Source organism: Mustela lutreola, chromosome 9, assembly GCF_030435805.1.
Source record: "Mustela lutreola isolate mMusLut2 chromosome 9, mMusLut2.pri, whole genome shotgun sequence".
NCBI classification, from domain to species: domain Eukaryota; kingdom Metazoa; phylum Chordata; class Mammalia; order Carnivora; family Mustelidae; genus Mustela; species Mustela lutreola.
In genome coordinates, this window is record NC_081298.1 from 56,117,453 (window position 1) to 56,141,430 (window position 23,978).

Genomic DNA, 23,978 nt, shown 5'->3' on the forward strand with positions numbered 1-23,978 from the left:
AGAGCCCATCTCTTCCTCCAGCTGCCCCAAAATGTTATGGCCCCTTTTTCTATGATTCATTATATATTACAACTTAAAAAAAAAAGTGTGGAGAAGAATAAATGAAACAAGATGGGATTGGGAGGGAGACAAACCATAAGTGACTCTTAATCTTACAAAACAAACTGAGGGTTGCTGGGGGGAGGGGGGTTGGGAGAAGGGGGGTTGGTTTATGGACATTGGGGAGGGTATGTGCTATGGTGAGTGCTGTAAAGTATGTAAACCTGGCGATTCACAGACCTGTACCCCTGGGGATAAAAATATATGTTTATAAAAAATTAAAAATTAAAAATTAAAAAAAAAAGTGAATTAGACTTCGCCAGGAGTTAAAGGTGCTGTATGTTGTTTTGTTTTTCCTTGTAGGTATGTGTAGATAGTTCTAAATTTTTTATGTGTTTGTGTATGATCTGTATATGTATTTAAAATAAAGTAAAAACTATAGAAAAGCAAACTGAGTAATCAAGTGTAGGTGGTGATTTGTAGTCTTCCTTGGAATGAGATTGATCAATGGCTTTGTGTTTCTCTGAGGTAAGCTCTTAAGATCAAGGACTCTGTTTTATTCCTCCTGAGACCCCAGTACCCAGCACAGTGATTTACACATAGTAAGTGATCATTGATATTGCAGACTGGAAATCTGCTTCTAATTTTTTTTAGCTTAGCATTTGCCACTAGAGGGACTTGGTCAGCTCTTGTCCCCGTGTTATTTTGCCTTCAGTAATGTCTTGTTAATTTGTTAAAAACTTTATTCTAAAACTTGGTTTGGAAATATGACTAGTCAGGTAGTGGCAGTGGGAATATTAAAAACAACTATTTTTAATACTTCTATGTGACTCATTCATACTTCCTGATCAAAACATTTATCTACAGAGATACTAAGTAGACTTTTTTGGGCAAGTATTCAGAAACACAGGAAATGAACAATCAAAAGCAGATTTGAAATGAACTTCCATAAATGACAGAAATATAATTGAGGTTTTATTAGTCAAAATTTAATGATAAACTAGTACAAAACCTATCCCATTTAAAAAAAATATTTATTTATTTGACAGACAAAGATCACAAGTAGGTAGAGAGGGAGGGGGGAGCAGGCTCCCTGCCGAGCAGAGAGCCCGATGCGGGGACTTGATCCCAGGACTCTGGGATCATGACCCGAGCCGAAGGCAGAGGCTTAACCCACTGAGCCACCCAGGCACCTCCCATCCCATTTTTTAAGCACATTTTACTTTTCAACCAAAGGGCTTACTCAGCAAGTATTTAACAAAAATATGCTAGTCATTATGTTAAAACTGTGCAGCTTTCTTACCATAATTTTTTGACATCAGGAAGTACTACTGGCCATGGACTGTTCTACTCTCCCACTGAGTGTGTCTAAGGCAAGCTCTAAACAGGGCCCCAAACAGTTACTTTCTGTGGCACTTCTTTGCCTTTACCAATAAGTCAGACTCTTGATATGGGCACTTCAAAATTCCTCAGTCAGATACCTATCTGTTGTATGTAATCAGTTTCTCAACCTCATTTATAAACTTATTCGTAACTACAATAGGAAACCAATGAAGTTTTTTTTTTTTTTTCCTTCCACGAAACTCTTATATTCGCTGTTTTCTTTCTCCAAATACTAAATCCTACCTCCTTCTGATACTCAGGGATTTTTTTTTTTCTACCCTAAATGCCACCTTCTTTCTTGCCACTTTTCCTGACTCATTGCAATATCATGGTCTTCTCTGAAAACTGCTTTGGCCTTTAATGATCTCTTTTTCCACATCTCCATAACTACCACTGCTCTTCTTTGCTCTTACTTCTGTGTTCTGGCATGGGAGAGGGACATGAGCTACTGCCGATATGACACACAATGACTAGGGACAGAGGAGCTGGCTGGAGGGACTAAGTTGAAGTATGCATAGTTAAAAAACAAAACCATAAGCCAATTTGATGTGCTTGTGTATTTTTCACTTTTTTAAATTGTGAAAATACAGCCAGTACCTAAGTATTCATCACAGAACTTTTGTGTGCTTTATGTAAGGACATCTTCCAACTGACAAGAGGACAAGAGTCATTTCATGTTGAAACAATGTGTTCAGTTAGGTACTCAGGATTTGGAAACACTGTATATGTAGTAATTAAGTTACAAGGCTTGCTTCAATAGCTTATATTACCCAGAATGTACAGAGGGAAATTGTTAGCCTTCTGTAAAATCCAGTCATGATCCACACCTGTGTATCTGTGAGATTGCATTCATAATCCCAATGTGTGTGTGTGTGTGTGTCGGGGGGGACTTCAAGGTGCCAAAACCACTATTCTCTTGCTGCAGTGGTAAGATTCTCCCTTTCATCATACATGTGGTCAAAGCTGCTCATTACAGTATAGTTTATTGTAATTAAAGACTAGGGAATAAAGATAAAGATAGAGATCCACATATATTGTTACATATAAAACAAAATACTATACTACTGAAAGAATGAAGTAGATCTGCCTAACAGTGAAACGGTCTCCATGAGAGATTAAGGAGAAATACCACAATGCAGAGCAATAGGCCACTGCCTTTTTTTTTTTTTTTTTTAAATAAATTAAGACACCTGCTTATTCACATATACTCATAAAATGCACGGTCTTTCTCTGGAAAGATACATAGGTCTGTTGAGGTCCTAGTAAATTAAGGATAGAAGAGGAACTTACTTTGCACTATTTCCTTACTGGCACTGTTTACATTTTTCTTACTATATCCGTATGATGCTACTTTTTAAAAAATACCACATTTCCTTAGTATCTTGTGCTGCACTCAAAAGTACAATAGCAATTATTGGGGCAGCATTGCTTTGAAATTCCCACTTCTCTTGTACTTTTCTTCCCCCATTCCTCACTGTTGAAAATAGTGAACATTTGTTTGGTTTATAGCCAAACAAATTGGGACAGTAGTGGAAGGAACATTAGCTTCACAGGCAGGTCAGACCTATGTCTGTGGCTAACTGGCTTTTGTGATTTCGGGTATGTTATGGAACCTTTCAGAATCCTAATTTTCTCATGTAGGCTGTGGGAATGGAATATGTATAGCTCAGAAACTAAGAAATGTACTTAAATAAAAAATGTACTTAGTGATTGGCATATGACAGGAATCCTATAAATGATAATTATTTCTGTTTTAATTGGATAGCTAAGGGACTTGTTCAGATTTTTAAATGCTTATTTTCCTAACTATACTGAAATTAGATCATTAACATTTGTATTTACCCTGGCATGCTACTGTGGAATATACCAATCTTGAGTATCTTCTTGGCTCCTAGAATATTTTTTAGTGAAATAGCTTTTTTTCCCTTTTTAATCCTGTAAAGTCTTTCAGTTTTAAAAGTTTTTAATTTAAATTCAATTTAACTTACAGTGTATTATTAATTTCAGAGGTAGAATTTAGTGATTCATCAGTTGCCTATAACACTGCTCATTTCATCAAGTGTCCTTCTTAAGGACCATCAGCCAGTTACCCCATCTTCCCTTCCATCAACCCTCAGTTTGTTAACTATGGTTAAGAGTCTCTTATGGTTTGTCTCTCTCTCTGATTGTGTCTTGTTTTATTATTCCCTCCCTCCTTCATGCTCCTCTGTTTTGTTTCTTAAATTCTACGTATGAGGGAAATCATACGATGATTGACTTTCTCTGATTGACTTATTTTCACTTAGCCTAATACCCTCTGTTTCTGTCCATGTCCATATATGTGTGTGTGTATAAACACATCGCACACACATATATAAATATATATATAAATGTATTATATATATATATATACATGTGATGTGTTTATATATTCTTTATCCATTCATCTGTCGGTGGACATCTGGGCTCTTTCCATAGTTTAGCTGTTGTGGACATTGGTGGTATAAACATTGGGGTGGATGTTCCGCTTCGAATCACTATGTTTGTATCCTTTGGATAAGTACCTAGAAGTGTAATTGCTGGGTTTTAGGATAGGTCTATTTTTTTTTTTTAAGATTTTATTTATTTATTTGACAGATAGATCACAAGTAGGCAGAGAGGCAGGCAGAGAGAGGAAGAGAAGCAGGCTCCCTGCTGAGCAGAGAGCCCAATGTGGGGCTCGATCCTAGGACCCTGGGATCATGACCTGAGCGGAAGGCAGAGGCTTTAACCCACTGAGCCACCCAGGCACCCCTAGGGTAGCTCCATTTGTAGCATTTTGAGTAACCTCCATACTGTTCCAGAATGGCTATACCAGTTTGCATTCCTACCAGTGGTGTAAGAGGGTTCGCCTTTCTCCGTATCTTCGCCAATATCTGGGGTTTTCTCGGTTGTTCATTTTAGCCATTCTGACAGGTGTGAGATGGTATTTCACATCTGTCAGGTGGTTTTGGTTTATATTTTCTTGATGTTGAGTGATGTGGACCATTTTTTTCAAGTGTCTGTTGGTCATTTGTATGTCTTCTTTGGAGAAATGTCTGTTTATATCTTCTGCCCATTTCTTCACTGGATTTTTTGGTGTTTTGGGGGTGTTGAGTTCGGTAAGTTCTTTATGGATTTTGCATACTAGCCCTTTATCTGATAAGACAGATGCAAGTATCTTCTCCCCTTCCACAGGTTGCCTTTTAGTTTTGTCAATAGTTTCCTTTGCTGTATAAAATCTTTTTATCTTAATGAAGTCCCAATAGCTCATTTTTGCTTTTGTTTCCCTTGCTTTGAAAGACAAGTCTAAGAAGTTGCTGTGGCTAAAGTCAAAAAGGTGGCTGCCAGTGTTATCTAATAGGATTTTAAAAAAAAATTTTTTTTCAGTGTAATAGAATTCATTGTCTATGCACCACACCCAGTGCTCGATGTAATATGTGCCCTCCATAATACCCACCACCAGGCTCCCCCAACCTCCCACCCCTACCCCTTCAAAACCCTCAGATTGTTTTTCAGAGTCCATAGTCTCTCATGGTTCATCTCCCCCTCCAGTTTCCCTCAACTCCCTCTTCTCTTCGTCTCCCCATGTCTTCCACAAGTAAGTGAAACCATTTGATAAGTGACTCTCTCTGCTTGACTTATTTCCCTCAGCATAATCTCTTCCAGTCCTGTCCATGTTGCTACAAAAGTTGGGTATTCATCCTTTCTGATGGAGGCCTAATACTCCATAGTGTATATGGTCCACATCTTCCTTATCTATTCCTCCGTTGAAGGGCATCATGGTTCTTTCCACAGTTTGGCGACCATGGCCATTGCTGCTATGAACACTGGGGTACAGAAGGCCCTTCTTTACACTACATCTGTATCTTCGGGATAAATACCTAGGAGTGCAATTGCAGGGTCATAGAGAAGCTCTATTCTTAATTTCTTGAGGAATCTCCATACAGTTCTCCGAAGTGGCTGCACCAACTTGCATTCCCACCAACAGTGTAAAAGGGTTCCCCTTTCTCCACATCCCCTCCAACACACGTTGTTTCCAGTCTTGCTAATTTTGGCCATTCTAACTGGTGTAAGGTGGTATCTCAATGTGGTTTTAATATGAATCTCCCTGATGGCTAGTGATGATGAACATTTTTTCATGTGTCTGTTAGCCGTTTGTATGTCTTCATTAGAGAAGTGTCTGTTCATGTTTTCTACCCATTGTTTGACATGATTATTTGCCTCACGTTGAGATGTTATATCCATTTCAAATTTATCTTTGTGTATGGTGTAAGAGAATGGTCAAGTTTCATTCTTCTACATATAGCTGTCCAATTTTCCCAGCACCATTTGTTGAAGAGACTGTCTTTTTTCCGCGGTATATTCTTTACTGCTTTGTTGAAGATTATTTGACCATGGAGTTGAGGGTCCATATGTGGGCTCTCGACTCTGTTCCACTGGTCTCTGTGTCTGTTTTTGTGCCAGTACCATGCTGTCTTGGTGATCACAGCTTTGTAGTAAAGCTTGAAATCAGGCAACATGATGCCTCCAGTTTTGTTTTTCTTTTTCAACATTTCCTTAGCAATTCGGGGTCTCTTCTGGTTCTACAAATTTTAGGATTATTGCTCCAGCTCTTTGAAAAATACTGGTGGAATTTTAATCGGAATGGCATTAAAGTATAGATTGCTCTAGGCAGTAGAGACATTTTAACAATGTTTATTCTTCTGATCCAAGAGCATGGAATGGTCTTCCATCTTTTTGTGTCTTCGATTTCTTTCATGAGTGTTCTGTAGTTCCTCGATCTTTTACCTCTTTGGTTAGGTTTATTCCTGGTATCTTATAGTTCTTGGTGCTGTGGTAAATGGAATCAATTCTCTAATTAACTTTTCTGTATTTTCATCGTTAGTGTGTAAGAAAGCAACTGATTTCTGTACATTGACTTTGTATCCTGCCACACTACTGAATTGCGGTATGAGTTCTAGTAGTTTGGGGGTGGAGTCTTTTGGGTTTTCCATATAAAGTATCATGTGATCTGTGAAGAGAGAGACTTTGACTTCTTCATTGCCAATTTGGATACCTTTTATTTTTCTTTGTTGACTGATTGCTGTTGCTAGGACTTTTAATACTATCTTGAACAAGAGTGGTGTGAGTGGGCATCCTTGTCGTGTTCCTGATCTCAACGGGAAGGCTGTGAGCTTTTTCCCATTGAGAATGATATTTGCTGTGGGTTTTTCATAGGTAGATTTTATGAAGTTCAGGAATGTTCCCTCTATCCCTGTACTTTGAAGCATTTTAATCAGGAACAGATGCTGGATTTTGTCAAATGCTGTTTCTACATCAATTGAGAGGACCATGTGGTTCTTCTCTATTCTTTTACTGATTTATTCTATTACATTGATTGATTTGCGAATGTTGAACCATCCTTGCAACCCAGGGATGAATCCCACGTGGTCATGGTGGGTAATCTTTTTAATGTGCTGTTGGATCCTGTTAGCTAGGATCTTGTTGAGAATCTTAGCATCCCTATTCATCAGCGATACTGGTCTGAAATTCTCCTTTTTGGTGGGGTCTTTCCCTGGTTTGGAGATCAGGGTAATGTTGGCTTCATAAAAAGACTGGAGGTTTTCCTTCTGCTTCAGTATTTTGAAACAGCTTCAGGAGAATAGGTGTTATTTCTTCTTTGAAAGTGTGGTAGAATTCCCGGTCCTTGTTTTTTGGGAGGATTTTGATCACTGCTTCAGTCTTGTTACTGGAATCAGTCTATTCATGTTGTCACTTTCTTCCTGGTTCAATTTTGAAAGTTTATAGTATATAGTTTTCCAAGAATGCATCCATTTCATCTAGGTTGCTAAACTTCTTGACATTAACTGTTGATAATAACTTCTGATGATTGTTTCTATTTCCTTGGTGTTAGTTGTGATCTCTACCTTTTCTTTCATAATTTTATTAATTTGGGCCTTCTCTCTTTTCTTTTAGATTAGTTTGGTCAGTGGTTCATCGATCTTATTGATTCTTTCATAAAACCAGGGTCTAGTTTCATTGATGCGTTCTACTGTATCTCTAGTTTCTGTCTCATTGATCTCTGCTCTAATCTTGATTATTTCCCTTCTTGTGTGTGGAGTTGGCTTAATTTGTTGTTGATTCGCCAGTTATTTAAGGTGTAGAGACAACTGGTCTATTCTTGATGTTTCCATTTTTAGGAGGGAGGCTTGGATGGCTATGTATTTCCCCCTTAGGACAGCCTTTGCTGCATCCCATAGGTTTTGGACTGACGGATCTTCATTCTCATTGGTTTCCATGAATTGTATAAGTTCTTCTTTGAGCTCCTGGTTGATCCAAGCATTCTTTTTTTCTTTTTTTTTTAATTTTTTATTTTTTATAAACATATATTTTTATCCCCAGAGGTACAGGTCTGTGAATCACCAGGTTTACACACTTCACAGCACTCACCAAATCACATACCCTCCCCCAAAGTCCATAATCCCACCCCTTCTCCCAAACCCCCTCCCCCCAGCAACCCTCTGTTTTGTGAGATTAAGAGTCACTTATGGTTTGTCTCCCTCCCAATCCCATCTTGTTTCATTGATTCTTCCCCTACCCACTTAAGCCCCCATGTTGCATCACCACTTCCTCATATCAGGGAGATCATATGATAGTTGTCTTTCTCTGCTTGACTTATTTCACTAAGCATGATACGCTCCAGTTCCATCCATGTTGTCGCAAATGGCAAGATTTCATTTCTTTGGATGGCTGCATAGTATTCCATTGTGTATATATACCACATCTTCTTGATTCATTCACTGTTGATGGACATCTAGGTTCTTTCCATAGTTTGGCTATTGTGCACATTGCTGCTATAAACATTCGGGTGCACGTGCCCCTTTGGATCACTACGTTTGTATCTTTAGGGTAAATACCCAATAGTGCAATTGCTGGGACATAGGGCAGTTCTATTTTCAACATTTTGAGGAACCTCCATGCTGTTTTCCAGAGTGGCTGCACCAGCTTGCATTCCCACCAACAGTGTAGGAGGGTTCCCCTTTCTCCGCATCCTTGCCAGCATCTGTCATTTCCTGACTTGTTGATTTTAGCCATTCTGACTGGTGTGAGGTGATATCTCATTGTGGTTTTGATTTGTATTTCCCTGTGATATGCCGAGTGATATGGAGCACTTTTTCATGTGTCTGTTGGCCATCTGGATGTCTTCTTTGCAGAAATGTCTGTTCATGTCCTCTGCCCATTTCTTGATTGGATTATTTGTTCTTTGGGTGTTGAGTTTGCTAAGTTCTTTATAGATTCGGAACACTAGTCCTTTATCTGATATGTTGTTTGCAAATATCTTCTCCCATTCTGTCAGTTGTCTTTTGGTTTTGTTAACTGTTTCCTTTGCTGTGCAAAAGCTTTTGATCTTGATAAAATCCCAATAGTTCATTTTTGCCCTTGCTTCCCTTGCCTTTGGCGATGTTCCTAGGAAGATGTTGCTGCGGCTGAGGTCGAAGAGGTTGCTCTTGTATGCATTTGTATGTCTTCTTTGGAGAAATATCTGTTCATGCCTTGTGCCCATTTCTTGACTGCATTATTTATATTTTGGTTGTTGATTTTGATCAGTTCTTTATACATTCTGGATACTGGTCCCTTATCTGATAAGTCATTAGCAAATATCTTCTCCCATTCCATAGGTCACCTTTTAGTTTTGTTGATACTTTCCTTTGCCATTTAGAAGATTTTTATCTTGATAAGGTCCTAGTACTTCATTTTTACTTTTCTTCCCCTGCCTCCAGAGACATATTTAGAAAGAAGCTGCTGTGGCCAAGGTCAAAGAGTTTGCTGCCTGTGTTCTCTTCCAGAATTTTGATGGACATCTGACTTACATTTAGGTCTGTCATCAATTTTGAATTTATTTTTGTGTATGGTGCAAGAAAATGGTCCAGGTTCATTCTTCTACATGTGGATGTCCAATTTTCTCCAGCACAATTTGTTGAAGAAACTATCTTTTTCCCACTGGATAGTTTTTCCTCCTTTGTCGAAGATTAACTATGGGTCCATTTCTGGGCTCTGTATTCTGTTCCACTGATCTATATGTTTGTCTTTGTGCCAGTATCATAATGTCTTGATAATTATAGCTTTGTACTATGGCTTGTAGTCTGGCATTGTGATGCCACTAGCTTTGGTTTTTCTTTTCCAACATCACTTTGGCTATACAGCATGTTTTCTAGTTTCATGCAAAATTTAGAATTGTTGGTTCTAGTTCTGTGAACAATGCTGGTGTCATTTTGATTGCAACTGCATTGAATGTGTAGATTACTCTGGGTGGCATAGACATTTGAACAATATTTGAATAATATTTGTTCTTCCAATCAATAAGCATGGAGTGCTTTTCCATTTCTTTTTGTCTTCCTCAATTTCTTTCATAAGTGTAGTATAGTTTTCAGAGTACAGATCTTTTACCTTTTTGATATGGTTTATTACTAGGCATTTTATGGATTTTGGTACAATTGGAAATGGGATCAACTCCTTAATTTCTCTTTCTTCTGCCTCATTGTTAACATATAAAATGCCACTGATTTCTGTATATTGATCTGATATCCAACCACTTTGCTGAATTCCTGTATGAGTTCTAATGATTTCGGGATGGCATTTTTTGGGTTTTCTATATGGAGCATCATGTCACCTGTGTAGAATGAAAATTTGACTTCTTTCTTGCCTATTTTGGGGACTTTTATTTCTCTTTGTTGTCTGATTGCTAGATTAGGACTTCCAGTGTGATTTTGAACAACAGTGGTGAGAGTGGATATCGCTGTAATGTTCCTGAACTTAGGTGGAAAGCTCTCAGTTTTCCCCATTGACTGTGGGTCTTTTGTATGTGGCCTTTACAATTTTGATGTATGTTCCTTGTATCCCAACTTTCTTGAGGATTTTTATCAAGAAAGAATGCTGTATTTTGAACAATTGCTTTCTCTGCATCTATTGAGAGAATCATATGGGTCTTATCCTTTCTTTTATTAACAAGGTGTATCATGCTGATTGATTTGCCAATATTGAACCACACCTGCAGCCAAAAATAAATCCCACCTGGTCGTGGTGGATAATCTTTTTAATGTACCGTTGGATTCAGTTAGTTAGTATCTTGGTGGAAATTTTTGCATCTGTTTTCATCAGGGACATTGGTCTGTAATACTCCTTTCCCATGGGGTCTTTTTCTGGTTTGGGGATCAAGATAATTGTGGTCTCATAGAATGAGTTTGGAAGTTTTCCTCCCATTTCTGTATTTTGAACCAACTTCTGAAGTATACTTATTAACTCTTTAAATCTCATAGGAAGTCTTCTAACCCTGGACTCTTTTTTTTTTTTTTTGGAGATTTTTGATTACTGTTTCAATCAATTTGCTGGTTATGAATCTGTTTGAATTTTCTATTTCTTCCTCTTTCAGTTTTGGTACTTTATACTTTCTTAGGAATGTATCCATTTCTTCCAGATTACCCACTGATATGCGTATAATTGCTCATAATATTCTCTTATAATTATAGGTGTATCTGCAGTGTTGGCTGTGATCACTCCTCTTTCATTCATGACATTATTAATTTCGGTCCTTTAAGCCCCTAGCCAGACTTTTTGTTATTTCTTTCAAAGAACAAACTCTGTTCTATCAATTTTTTTTGTTTTTTATTTTTCTCTATCATTTCATTCTGTTCCAATCTTTATTATTTCTCTTCTTGCTGGATTTGGGCTTTATTTGCTTTTCTTTTTCAGCTCCTTTAGATGTAAGGTTAGGTTTTGGTTTCTTTGTTTTTTGGTTTTTTTTTTTGTTTTTGTTTGTTTGTTTGTTACTTTTGCTTCTTAGGGAAGGCTTGTATTGCTATATTCTTCTCTCTTAGGATTCCATTTGTTGCATCCCAGAGGTTTTGGACCATCATGTTTTCATTTTCATTTGCCTCCATGCATTTTTTTTTAATTTTTTATTTTCACAAACATATATTTTTATCCCCAGGGGTACAGGTCTGTGAATCACCAGGTTTACACACTTCACAGCACTCACCAAAGCACATACCCTCCCCAATGTCCATAATTCCACCCCCTTCTCCCAAACCCCCTCCCCCCAGCAACCCTCAGTTTGTTTTGTGAGATTAAGAGTCACTTATGGTTTGTCTCCCTCCCAATCCCATCTTGTTTCATTGATTCTTCTCCTACCCACTTAAGCCCCCATGTTGCATCACCACTTCCTCATATCAGGGAGATCATATGATAGTTGTCTTTCTCTGCTTGACTTATTTCGCTAAGCATGATACGCTCCAGTTCCATCCATGTTGTCGCAAATGGCAAGATTTCATTTCTTTTGATGGCTGCATAGTATTCCATTGTGTATATATACCACATCTTCTTGATTCATTCACTGTTGATGGACATCTAGGTTCTTTCCATAGTTTGGCTATTGTGCACATTGCTGCTATAAACATTCGGGTGCACGTGCCCCTTTGGATCACTACGTTTGTATCTTTAGGGTAAATACCCAATAGTGCAATTGCTGGGTCATAGGGCAGTTCTATTTTCAACATTTTGAGGAACCTCCATGCTGTTTTCCAGAGTGGCTGCACCAGCTTGCATTCCCACCAACAGTGTAGGAGGGTTCCCCTTTCTCCGCATCCTCGCCATCATCTGTCATTTCCTGACTTGTTGATTTTAGCCATTCTGACTGGTGTGAGGTGATATCTCATTGTGGTTTTGATTTGTATTTCCCTGATGCCGAGTGATATGGAGCACTTTTTCATGTGTCTGTTGGCCATCTGGATGTCTTCTTTGCAGAAATGTCTGTCCATGTCCTCTGCCCATTTCTTAATTGGATTATTTGTTCTTTGGGTGTTGAGTTTGCTAAGTTCTTTATAGATTCTGGACACTAGTCCTTTATCTGATATGTTGTTTGCAAATATCTTCTCCCATTCTGTCAGTTGTCTTTTGGTTTTGTTAACTGTTTCCTTTGCTGTGCAAAAGCTTTTGATCTTGATGAAATCCCAATAGTTCATTTTTGCCCTTGCTTCCCTTGCCGTTGGCGTTGTTCCTAGGAAGATGTTGCTGTGGCAGAGGTCGAAGAGGTTGCTGCCTGTGTTCTCCTCAGGGATTTTGATGGATTCCTTTTGCACGTTGAGGTCCTTCATCCATTTTGAGTCTATTTTTGTGTGTGGTGTAAGGAAATGGTCCAATTTCATTTTTCTGCATGTGGCTGTCCAATTTTCCCAGCACCATTTATTGAAGAGGCTGTCTTTTTTCCATTGGACATTCTTACCTGCTTTGTCGAAGATTAGTTGACTGTAGAGTTGAGGGTCTATTTCTGGGCTCTCTATTCTGTTCCATTGATCTATGTGTCTGTTTTGGTGCCAGTACCATGCTGTCTTTATGATGACAGCTTTGTAATAGAGCTTGAAGTCCGGAATTGTGATGCCACCAATGTTGGCTTTCTTTTTCTTTTTCTTTGGTTATTCGAGGTCTTTTCTGGTTCCATATAAATTTTAGAATTATTTGTTCCATTTTTTGGAAAAAGATGGATGGTACTTTGATAGGAATTGCATTAAATGTGTAGATTGCTTTAGGTAGCATAGACATTTTCACAATATTTATTCTTCCCATCCAGGAGCATGGAACATTTTTCCATTTCTTTGTGTCTTCCTCAATTTCTTTCATGAGTACTTTATAGTTTTCTGAGTGTAGATTCTGTGCCTCTTTGATTAGGTTTATTCCTAGGTATCTTATGGTTTGGGGTGCAGTTGTAAATTGGATGGACTCCTTAATTTCTCTTTCTTCTGTCTTGCTGTTGGTGTAGAGAAATGTAACTGATTTCTGTGCATTGATTTTATATCCTGACACTTTACTGAATTCCTGTACAAGTTCTAGCAGTTTTGGAGTGGAGTCTTTTGGGTTTTCCACATATAGTATCATATCATCTGCGAAGAGTGATAATTTGACTTCTTCTTTGCTGATTTGGATGCCTTTAATTTCCTTTTGTTGTCTGATTGCTGAGGCTAGGACCTCTAGTACTATGTTGAATAGCAGTGGTGATAATGGACATCCCTGCCGTGTTCCTGACCTTAGCGGAAAAGCTTTCAGTTTTTTTCCATTGAGAATGATATTTTGCGGTGGGATTTTCATAGATGGCTTTGATGATATTGGGGTATGTGCCCTCTATCCCTACACTTTGAAGAGTTTTGATCAGGAAGGGATGCTGTACTTTGTCAAATGCTTTTTCAGCATCTATTGAGAGTATCATATGGTTCTTGTTCTTTCTTTTATTGATGTGTTGTATCACATTGACTGATTTGCGGATGTTGAACCAACCTTGCAGCCCTGGAATAAATCCCACTTGGTCGTGGTGAATAATCCTATGAATGTACTGTTGAATCCTATTGGCTAGTATTTTGTTGAGTATTTTTGCATCTGTGTTCATCAAGGATATTGGTCTATAGCTCTCTTTTTTGATGGGATCCTTGTCTAGTTTTGGGATCAAGGTGATGCTGGCCTCATAAAATGAGTTTGGAAGTTTTCCTTCCATTTCTATTTTTTGGAACAGTTTCGGGAGAATAGGAATTAGTTCTTCTTTAAATGTTTGGTAGAATTCCCCCGGGAAGCCGTCTGGCCCTGGGCTTTTGTTTGTTTGGAGATTTTTAATGACTGTTTCAATCTCCTTACTGGTTATGGGTCTGTTCAGGCTTTCTATTTCTTCCTGGTTCGGTTGTGGTAGTTTATATATTTCTAGGAATGCATCCATTTCTTCCAGATTGTCAAATTTATTGGCGTAGAGTTGCTCATAGTATGTTCTTATAATAGTTTGTATTTCTTGGGTGTTAGTTGTGATCTCTCCTCTTTCATTCATGATTTTATTTATTTGAGTCCTTTCTCTTTTCTTTTTGATAAGTCCGGCCAGGGGTTTATCAATTTTATTAATTCTTTCAAACAACCAGCTCCTAGTTTCGTTGATTTGCTCTATTGTCTTTTTGGTATCTATTTCATTGATTTCTGCTCTGATCTTTATGATTTCTCTTCTCCTGCTGGGCTTAGGGTTTCTTTCTTGTTCTTTCTCCAGCTCCTTTAGGTGTAGGGTTAGGTTGTGTACCTGAGACCTTTCTTGTTTCTTGAGAAAGGTTTGTACCGCTATATATTTTCCTCTCAGGACTGCCTTTGTTGTGTCCCACAGATTTTGAACCGTTGTATTTTCATTAACATTTGTTTGCATTATTTTTTTCAATTCTTCTTTAATTTCCCGGTTGACCCATTCATTCTTTAGAAGGATGCTGTTTAGTCTCCATGTATTTGGGTTCTTTCCAAACTTCCTCTTGTGGTTGAGTTCTAGCTTCAGAGCATTGTGGTCTGGAAATATGCAAGGAATGATCCCAATCTTTTGATACCGGTTGAGTCCTGATTCAGGACCGAGGATGTGATCTATTCTGGAGAATGTTCCATGTGCACTAGAGAAGAATGTGTATTCTGTTGCTTTGGGATGAAATGTTCTGAATATATCTGTGATGTCCATCTGGTTCAGTGTGTCGTTTAAGGCCTTTATTTCCTTGCTGATCTTTTGCTTGGATGATCTGTCCATTTCAGTGAGGGGAGTGTTAAAGTCCCCTACTATTATTGTATTATTGTTGATGTGTTTCTTTGATTTTGTTATTAATTGGTTTATCTAGTTGGCTGCTCCCACGTTGGGGGCATAGATATTTAAAATTGTTAGATCTTCTTGTTGGACAGACCCTTTGAGTATGATATAGTGTCCTTCCTCATCTCTTATTATAGTCTTTGGCTTAAAATCTAATTGATCTGATATAAGGATTGCCACTTCTGCTTTCTTCTGATGTCCATTAGCAAGGTAAATTCTTTTCCACCCCTTCACTTTAAATCTGGAGGTGTCTTCAGGCTTAAAATGAGTTTCTTGGAGGCAACATATAGATGGGTTTTGTTTTTTTTATCCATTCTGATACCCTGTGTCTTTTGACAGGGGCATTTAGCCCATTAACATTCAGGGTAACTATTGAGAGATATGAAAATTTAGTGCCATTGTATTGCCTGTAAGGTGACTGTTACTGTATATGGTCTCTGTTTCTTTCTGATCTACCACTTGTAGGCTCTCTCTTTGCTTAGAGGACCCCTTTCAAGATTTCCTGTAGAGCTGGTTTGGTGTTTGGAAATTCTTTCAGTTTTTGTTTGTCCTGGAAACTTTTAATCTCTCCTTCTATTTTCAATCATAGCCTAGCTGGATATAGCATTCTTGGCTGCATGTTTTTCTCGTTTAGTGCTCTGAAAATATCATGCCAGCTCTTTCTGGCCTGCCAGGTCTCTGTGGATAAGTCAGCTGCCAATCTGATATTTTTACCATTGTATGTTACAGACTTCTTTTCCCGGGCTGCTTTCAGGATTTTCTCTTTGTCACCGAGACTTGTATATTTTACTATTAGGTGACGGGGTGTGGGCCTATTCTTATTGATTTTGAGGGGTGTTCTCTTAACCTCCTGAATCTTGATGCTCGTTCCCTTTGCCATATTGGGGAAATTCTCCCCAATAATTCTCTCCAGTATACCTTCTGCTCCCCTCTCTCTTTCTTCTTCTTCTGGAATCCCAATTATTCTAATGTTGTTTCGTCTTATGGTGTCACTTATCTCTCAAATTCTCCCCTCGTGGTCCAGTAGCTGTTTGTCCCTCTTTTGCTCAGCTGCTTTATTCTCTGTCATTTGGTCTTCTATATCACTAATTCTTTCTTCTGCCTCATTTATCCTAGCAGTGAGAGCCTCCATTTTTGATTGCACCTCATTAATAGCTTTTTTTATTTCAACTTGGTTATATTTTAGTTCTTTTATTTCTCCAGAAAGGGCTTTTATATCTCTCGAGAGGGTTTCTCTAATATCTTCCATGCCTTTTTCAAGCCCGGCTAGAACCTTGAGAATTGTCATTCTGAACTCTAGATCTGACATATTACCAATGTCTGTATTGATTAGGTCCCTAGCCTTCGGTACTGCCTCTTGTTCTTTTTTTTTTGTGTTGAATTTTTCCGTCTTGTCATTTTGTCCAGATAAGAGTATATGAAGGAGCAAGGAAAATACTAAAAGGGTGTCAACAACCCCAGGAAAATATGCTTTAACCAAATTAGAAGAGATCCCAAATCGTGAGGGGGGGAGAAAGGGTATAAAAAGAGGTTCAAAAAGAAAGAAAGAAGAAAAAAGAAAAAAAAATTTTTTAAAAAGTAAACAAATAAGAAAAATATAAAAAAGAAAAAATATATATATTAGGTAAACTGGTTAAAAAACGTTAAAAAAGAAAAAGGTAAAAGTTAAAAAAAATTTTACCAGAATGTGGGGAAAAAAACAAAAAATGAAAATGAAAAAAATTAAATTAACTGCAAGACTAAAAAAAATCACATGGAAAAAGCCATGAGTTCCGTGCTTTGCTTTCTCCTCCTCTGGAATTCTGCTGCTCTCCTTGGTATTGAAACCGCACTCCTTGGTAGGTGAACTTGGTCTTGGCTGGGTTTCTTTTTGATCTTCTGGGGGAGGGGCCTGGTGTAGTGATTCTCCCGTGTCTTTGCCCCAGGCGGAATTGCACCGCCCTTACCAGGGGCCGGGGTGAGTAATCCGCTCGGGTTTGCTTTCAGGAGCTTTTGTTCCCTGAGCGCTTTCTGTAGAGTTCCGGAGGACGGGAATACAAATGGCGGCCTCCTGGTCTCTGGCCCGGAGGAGCCGAGAGCCCAGGGCCCCATTCCTCAGTGCGCCCTCAGAGAACAGCGCCAGTTACTCCCTTCTGCCTGACCTCCAGCCGCGCTCCGAGCTCACCGAGCCTGCGACCGGTTCAAGGTAACACCGAGCTGTGAGCTTACTGTCGGCTCTCTCTGTAGCCGGCTTTCCCGTTCCAATACCTGCAAGCTCTGCGACACTAAGACACCCTCGATCCTTCTGTGACCCTGTGGGACCTGAGGCCACGCTGACCCCGCGTGGGCTTCGCTCCGGTTTAACCTCTGGAGCGATGTCCCTCAGCGGAACAGACTTTGAAAAGTCCTGATTTTGTGGGCCGTTGCTCCACTGCTTGCCGGGAGCCGGCCCCTCCCCCCTGGGTCTATCTTCCCGTCGCTTTGGATTCACTTCTCCGCCGGTCCTACCTTTCAGAAAGTGGTTGTTTTTCTGTTTCCAGAATTGCTGTTCTTCTTGTCTTCGATCTGCCGATGGATTTATAGGTGTTTGCAATCTTTAGATAAGCTATCTAGCTGATCTCCGGCTAGCTGAAGTATTCTCAGCCTGCTACTTCTCCACCATCTTGACTCCTCCCTCTGATCCAAGCATTCTTAAGCAAGGTGGTCTTTAGCTTCCAGGTGTTTGAGTTCCTTCCAAACATTTCCTTGTAATTGAGCTCCAGTTTCAAAGCATTGCTATCTGAGAATATGCAGGGAATAATCTCAAGTCTTTTGGTATCAGTTGAGCCCTGATTTGTGACTCAGTAGGTGGTCTGTTCTCGAGAAGGTTCCATGTGCACTCGAGAATAATGAGTATTCTGTTGTTTTAGGGTGGAATGTTCTGTACATATCTATGAGGTCCATTTGGTTCAGTTTTATTGATTTACTGCTTGATGATCTATTACTGAGAGTGGCATGTAAGATCTCCTACTGTTTTACTGTATTCATATCAATATGACTCTTCATCTTGATTAACAGTTTTCTTATGTAATTGGCTGCTCCCATATTGCGGGTATAATTATTTACAATTGTTAGATCTTCTTGGTGGATAGTCCCTTTAAGAATGATGTAGTGTCCTCTGTATTTCTGACTACAGTCTTTAGTTTAAAATCTAATTTGTCTGATATGAGAATCGCTACCCCAACCTTCTTTCTAGGCCCATTGACATGAAAGATGCTTCTCCATCCCTTCACTTCCAGTCTGGGTGTATCCTTAGGTTCGAAATGGGTCTCTTGTAGACAGTAAATGGATGGGTCCTGTTGTTTTATCCAATCTGCAACCCTTTGTCGTTTTATGGGCGCATTTAGGCCATTCACGTTGAGTGTGATTATTGAGAGATAATGTTTTTATTGACATCGTGTTACCTGTGAAGTCTTTGTTTCTATAGATTGTGTCCATATATTTCTGTTTAATAATATTCTGAGGAGTTTTCCTCTTTTATAGAACCTCCCTTAATATTTCCTGCAGTGTTGGTTTGGTGGTCGCATACTCTTTTAAACCTTGCGGGGCTTGGAAGCTCTTTATCTCTCCATCCATTTTGAATGTCAGTCTTGCTGGATTTTAAGGTATTCTTGGCTGCATGTTCTTTTCATTTAGTGCCCTGAATACGTCTTGCCAGCCCTTTCTGGCTTGCCAGGTTTCTCCTGACAGGTCTGATGTTACTCTGATGGGCTTTCCTCTGTACCTAAGGAATTTCTTTTCCCTCACTGCTTTCAAAAGCTCCTGTCTACAATTTTTTTTTTTATAAAGATAAGTGGTTTTTATTTATTTATTTATTACGATTTTATTTATTTGACAGATAGAGATCACAGGTAGGCAGAGAGGCAGGCAGAGAGAGAGAGAGGAGGAAGCAGGCCCCCTGCCTATCAGAAAGCCCGATGCGGGGCTTGATCCCAGGACCCTGTGATCATGACCCGAGCCAAAGGCAGAGGCTTTTAACCCACTGAGCCACCCAGGCGCCCCTCCTGTTTACAATTATGATTCATCATTTTCACTATCAGGTGTCTTGAGGTCTTTCTAGATTCCTTGGTTGGGGGCAGACCGTTCTACCTCTAGTACATGAATGCGAGATTGGGAAAATTTTCATGGAGAATTTATTCCACCGTATCTTCTAGTGTTCTTTCTTTCTCCTCCCCCTCAGGGATTCCAATAATTCTGACATTGGAACATTTCATGGCGTCATTTATTTCCCTAATTCTGTTTTCATGGCTTCTAAGTTGTTTATTCCAGACTTCGATCCTTTTTCTTTATATGTTTGTCCTCCAGTTCACAATTCTATCTTCCGACTCAGTTACCCTGGCTTTTAGAGAATTTAGATTAGATTGTAACTCATTGAGAACATTGTGAACATCATCCCTGGTGGCTATCAGTTCTGCCCTAATCAATTCCATTTTGTCATCAAAGGCTTTCTCCAACCTAGCTATTGCCTGGATATTTGTTAGCCTGAATCCGACATACTGTCTATGTCCATATCTAATAGCTCTGTTGCAGAAGGACCAGTCTCTGAACTTTTTTTCTGTTGGGCATTCTTCGTTCTAGTCATTTTGGTGAGAGATGGCTGAATGGATGTGTAGCTGAATGTATTGACCGTGGTGCAGGCAAGGTGCACCCTGGAACGCTTCTGAGAAATCAAGAGTCCCCACCCAAAAGCAAGAAAAAGGAAAAGAAAAGGAGAGAGAGAGACAGGGAAAAAAAGAAAGATAAAATAAAAGAGACTTCCCAGCCGAAATGGGCCCCAAGGTAATATTTATGAAATATAGAAACAAAACAGACAAACAAAAAGACTGACAAAAGTAGATGACAAGAGAAAAAAAACAACAACAAAAAAAGAAGCTCATGAAAAACAACCCCAAGTATAAGATTTATATACTACCAGGATAAAAGCAAATACATAGAAACACTGGCAGAAGAAAAGATGGGAGAGTGGTTATAAATTCTCAGTGTGGGCGAGGAAGGTTATTTTGATTCTTCCTGGATGTATTTTGGTATCTTTGTTAAAGGACTCAACTTTCCTAAGATAAGGGGAGATTAGAAACTGGTTTACCTATAGGGGTAGCATTGATTGGGGAAAGAGGATTACCTTGAAGCTTAAGTCTATATGAATACTTAAAAAAATAAATAAATAAAATTAAATTAAAAAATAGAAAAGTAAAAAGAAAAACACAGGTAAATGTATCAAAAAGTTCAGCTGAAAAGGTTATTATGGAATTTGATGTTGTGGACATCTCACTGTGATGATAAATAGGTTAGTGGTGGTTGTCCTCTTGTCTTTTTTTTTTTTTTTTTTTTTTTTGGTTGGCTTTTTGGGGGAGGGGCCTGCTGTGTGGTTTTTCAGAGAATCTTGCTGGAGTTATGTCCTCCTGCCCCCATCAAGGGGGTGGGCTCTGAGGAAACCACTTTTCCAGGCTTTTGTTCTCTGGAGGTTTTTTTGTTGGTTTATTCATTTGTTTTCTCTCCCTTTGGCAGCTTTTGATGGTTTTTGGAGGTTTAGAGGAAAGCAAACAATACCCAGACCTCCTTCTCAGAGAGAGGCCTCAGTCTGTTCTCCTCTGGGTTTCCAGAGCACATAAATTACCCTTCTGCCGTTAGCAGATCACGTTCCCATTCATGGTCTCTGGGGTCACAGGAACTTTTGCTTATACCTAAAACCACGAGAAATACTAACCGCGGCTGTCTTGGCAGGGCTCTGCTCTCCCAAGCAGAGAGAGCACACTGAGATTTTCCCGCCGGCCTGGGCTGGGAGTGCTCAGACTCTCCGAGAGTCGAGAGTCGAGAGTCGGAGAGAGTGTGGGCGGCACCTGCACGCACCTCTCTCAGGGGAGGCTGTGGGGCGCAACTCAGACTCTGGTCACAGGGCACGCGCATGGAGAAGTGCAAAAAGACTGTGGTTGTGCAGGCTGGCATCTGCACACACCTCTCAGGGTAGGGTGTGGGGCCCAACTCAGACTCTGGTTGTGTGGCTTGCGAGTGGAAAGTGCAAAGGGGTGTGTTTCTGCTCACTGCTGAGGCTCTCTCACCCTCACCGGTGCTGCCACCCTGGTGCTCTCAGGTGTGATGGTGGCTCAGGGACGAAGACCTGGCTTCTTCACCACACTCTCTCTGGCTCAGTGCCAGCAGTGACTTTCCTGGGTTGGGGGGACTTAAGCCCCTGTCCCTAACTGTCTCGATACCCACAATTTTCCCCCAACGATCCTTTGCTCTTTTTGAGTGCTTTCAACCATACTCGAAGTTAATGCTGGTCCCAATCACAGAGCACTCTCGTATTGGGGTATTACTTTCCAACGGGTGGCTTCTGCTGGCTCCCTCCCCCTTTTGTTTATCTTCCAATGTCAGTCCGATGTTCCCACTGCGCTTTACCTGCCCACTGGCGTCTTCAGCCCCCATAGAGATCCAGAAGTGTATAATTCTAATCTCAGGCTGATTTCATGGGTGATCAGATGTCTTTGGTAGGTAATCAGCTCACTTTAGGGTACAGGTTGAAATGGCGCCTCCTCCTACTTCCCCGCCATCTTTTCTCCCCTCTCTTCTAGGATTTTGATGGATTCATGTCTCACAATTAGGTTCTTACTCACTTTGAGTTTATTTTTGTGTATGCTGTAAGAAAGTGGTCCAGTTTCATTCTTTTGTGTGTCATGGTCCAGTTTTCCCAAGACCGTTTGGATATTCTTTACTGCCTTGTCGAAGATTAGTTCACCACAGAGTTGAGGGTCCATTTCTGGGTTCTCTATTCTGTAACACTGATCCGTGTGTCTGTTTTTATGCCAGAACCATACTGTCGTGATGATTATAGCTTTGTAATACAGCTTGAAATCTGGAACTGTGATGACTCCAGTTTCAGTATCCCCTGACCCCCGCCCCAACATTTCTTTGGCTATCCAGGGTATTTTCTTGTTCCACTATTAAGTCTTTTTTTTTTTTTTTTTTTAAGATTTTATTTATTTATTTCACAGAGAGAGAGATCACAAGTAGGCAGAGAGACAGACGGGGGTGGGGGGGAGCAGGCCCACTGCTGAGCTGAGAGCCCGATGTGGGACTTGATCCCAGGACCCTGGGATCATGACCTGAGCTGAAGGCAGAGGCTTAACCAACTGAGCCACACAGGTGCCCCACTATTAAGTCTTTTAAATAAAAGTAATGTTCTTTGTCTTCCTGGTTATAAATGGAAATTTACTCTTTTACAGTATTTTGCATGTTTGGGTAAGTATGTTGATGTATATGTTGAATATTATATATTATTTACTTTTGCATGTATTTACGCAGTAAGAAAATCATGGTTTTAAGTATGAGTCAGTTGTATAGATTGCAAGTAAAAACTTGATGATGATAATATTACAATTCCTTCTTAACATAGATATATTATTTAGATACAAGGTTTTTTCAACTAATATCTGTTTTAATTTTTTTTCTTTTTCAGCTCTTTCAGTCTCACATGCCAACAAAAACAACCTGTCTGTCCTTACAAGTATCTGAAGATGAACAGAAAGTGAGTATACCTTTTAAATAGATCCATACTGTACTCTGCACGCCTCTAGGTTTTCAAAATAACTACTCAGAGACGTGACAGACTTTTGTTTGTACCTTGAATATAAATTAACTTCTATGTTGATTGAAATTAAAAATCAGTTTAAATAATTGTTGAATGTTTTTAGTGTCTCTTTCCTAAGGGACATGAAGCAAATTAAAACTCTGGCTGCTTCCACAGCATTCAGTAGGAAGACTAGCACTGCTTTAATAGGGCATACTTGCAGAACTTGGTGTTTGGAGAGAACTCCTTTAATAATAGAACGTAGGAATTCACTGGATGGCCCTGTCAGATGGCTTGCCTGAGTGCCAGATCAGCCCTTAAAGGTTCTTCTAAGTGTGCCCGCATAGGAGGGGTATGTTTTGGTAATTCATATTAAAATTTATATTTAAAAAGAGAGGTAAATTTAACTTGGTGAAAGGTGAGTTGATGATTCTTTAAACAGAAAATTGCAAAAACAGATTAAGCATCTGCCTTTGGCTCTGATTGTGATCCCCTGCATTGGGCTCCCTGCTCACCGGAGAGCCTGCTTCTCTTTCTTCTTCTGCTATTCCCCCTGCTTGTGCTGTCTCACCCTCTCTGTCAAATAAATAAATAAAATCTTTAAAAAAAAATGAAAATTACAAATACAAGCTTGGATAATTCAGTAAGATTTAATTATTTTTTTAGTTCTGTGCCCATTAAGCCTCTTCTTGTTTTCCCCTCTTCCTTCACACATGCTAAAGGCCCCACAGTTTTGTGTGTGTGTGTGTTTTAAGATTTTATTTATTTATTTGACAGAGAGATCACAAGTAGGCAGGGAGGCAGGCAGAGAGAGAGAGAGGGAAGCAGACTCCCTGCTGAGCAGAGAGCCCGATGCTGGACTCGATCCCAGGACCCTGAGATCATGACCTCAGCTGAAGGCAGAGGCTTAACCCACTGAGCCACCCAGGCGCCCCAAAGGCCCAACAGTTTTGATAAATTGTAGCTTCACTGCAAAACTATTGTTCTTTTTAATGGTTTGGTAATAATAATCTGCCCCATCTTTATCACCTGGCAGACCTTTGGAATTATTTTTTATCTGCTTTCTGACACATTGCTCTGCTGAAACTACTGTCACAGTCACTAGTAATACTTTAGTGACTAATCCACTGAGTGGTCATTGCTTAATCTTCATTTTCTCTGGCCCCTCTTCACTGAATTATGGTGACTACCACCACATTTTTTTGGAAAGCTTCTGTTACCATGACCCTAAAATCTTACAACTTTAGAACAGGAAGGAATTCTGTAGGTCATTTAATTCAACTTTTATCTGGTAAGTGTGTGTTTATCACGTAAAAACTCTAACAAGTATTACTCTAATCTTCTTGAACACTTTCA

The 23,978-nt window shown here is 39.5% G+C and overlaps 1 protein-coding gene across 4 annotated transcripts in view; it reads left to right on the forward strand.

Annotated features, from left to right (window-relative positions):
• Nucleotides 1–23,978, forward strand: part of SEPTIN10 (septin 10) — an 80,015-nt gene that overhangs the window by 19,563 nt on the left and 36,474 nt on the right. For all 4 annotated transcript variants that reach the window (XM_059134264.1, XM_059134265.1, XM_059134266.1 and 1 more), the window contains one exon: nucleotides 22,512–22,580. In XM_059134264.1, coding sequence (XP_058990247.1) covers nucleotides 22,512–22,580 — 69 coding nt within the window. Of the gene's footprint in view, nucleotides 1–22,511; nucleotides 22,581–23,978 lie in introns of those variants that run through there.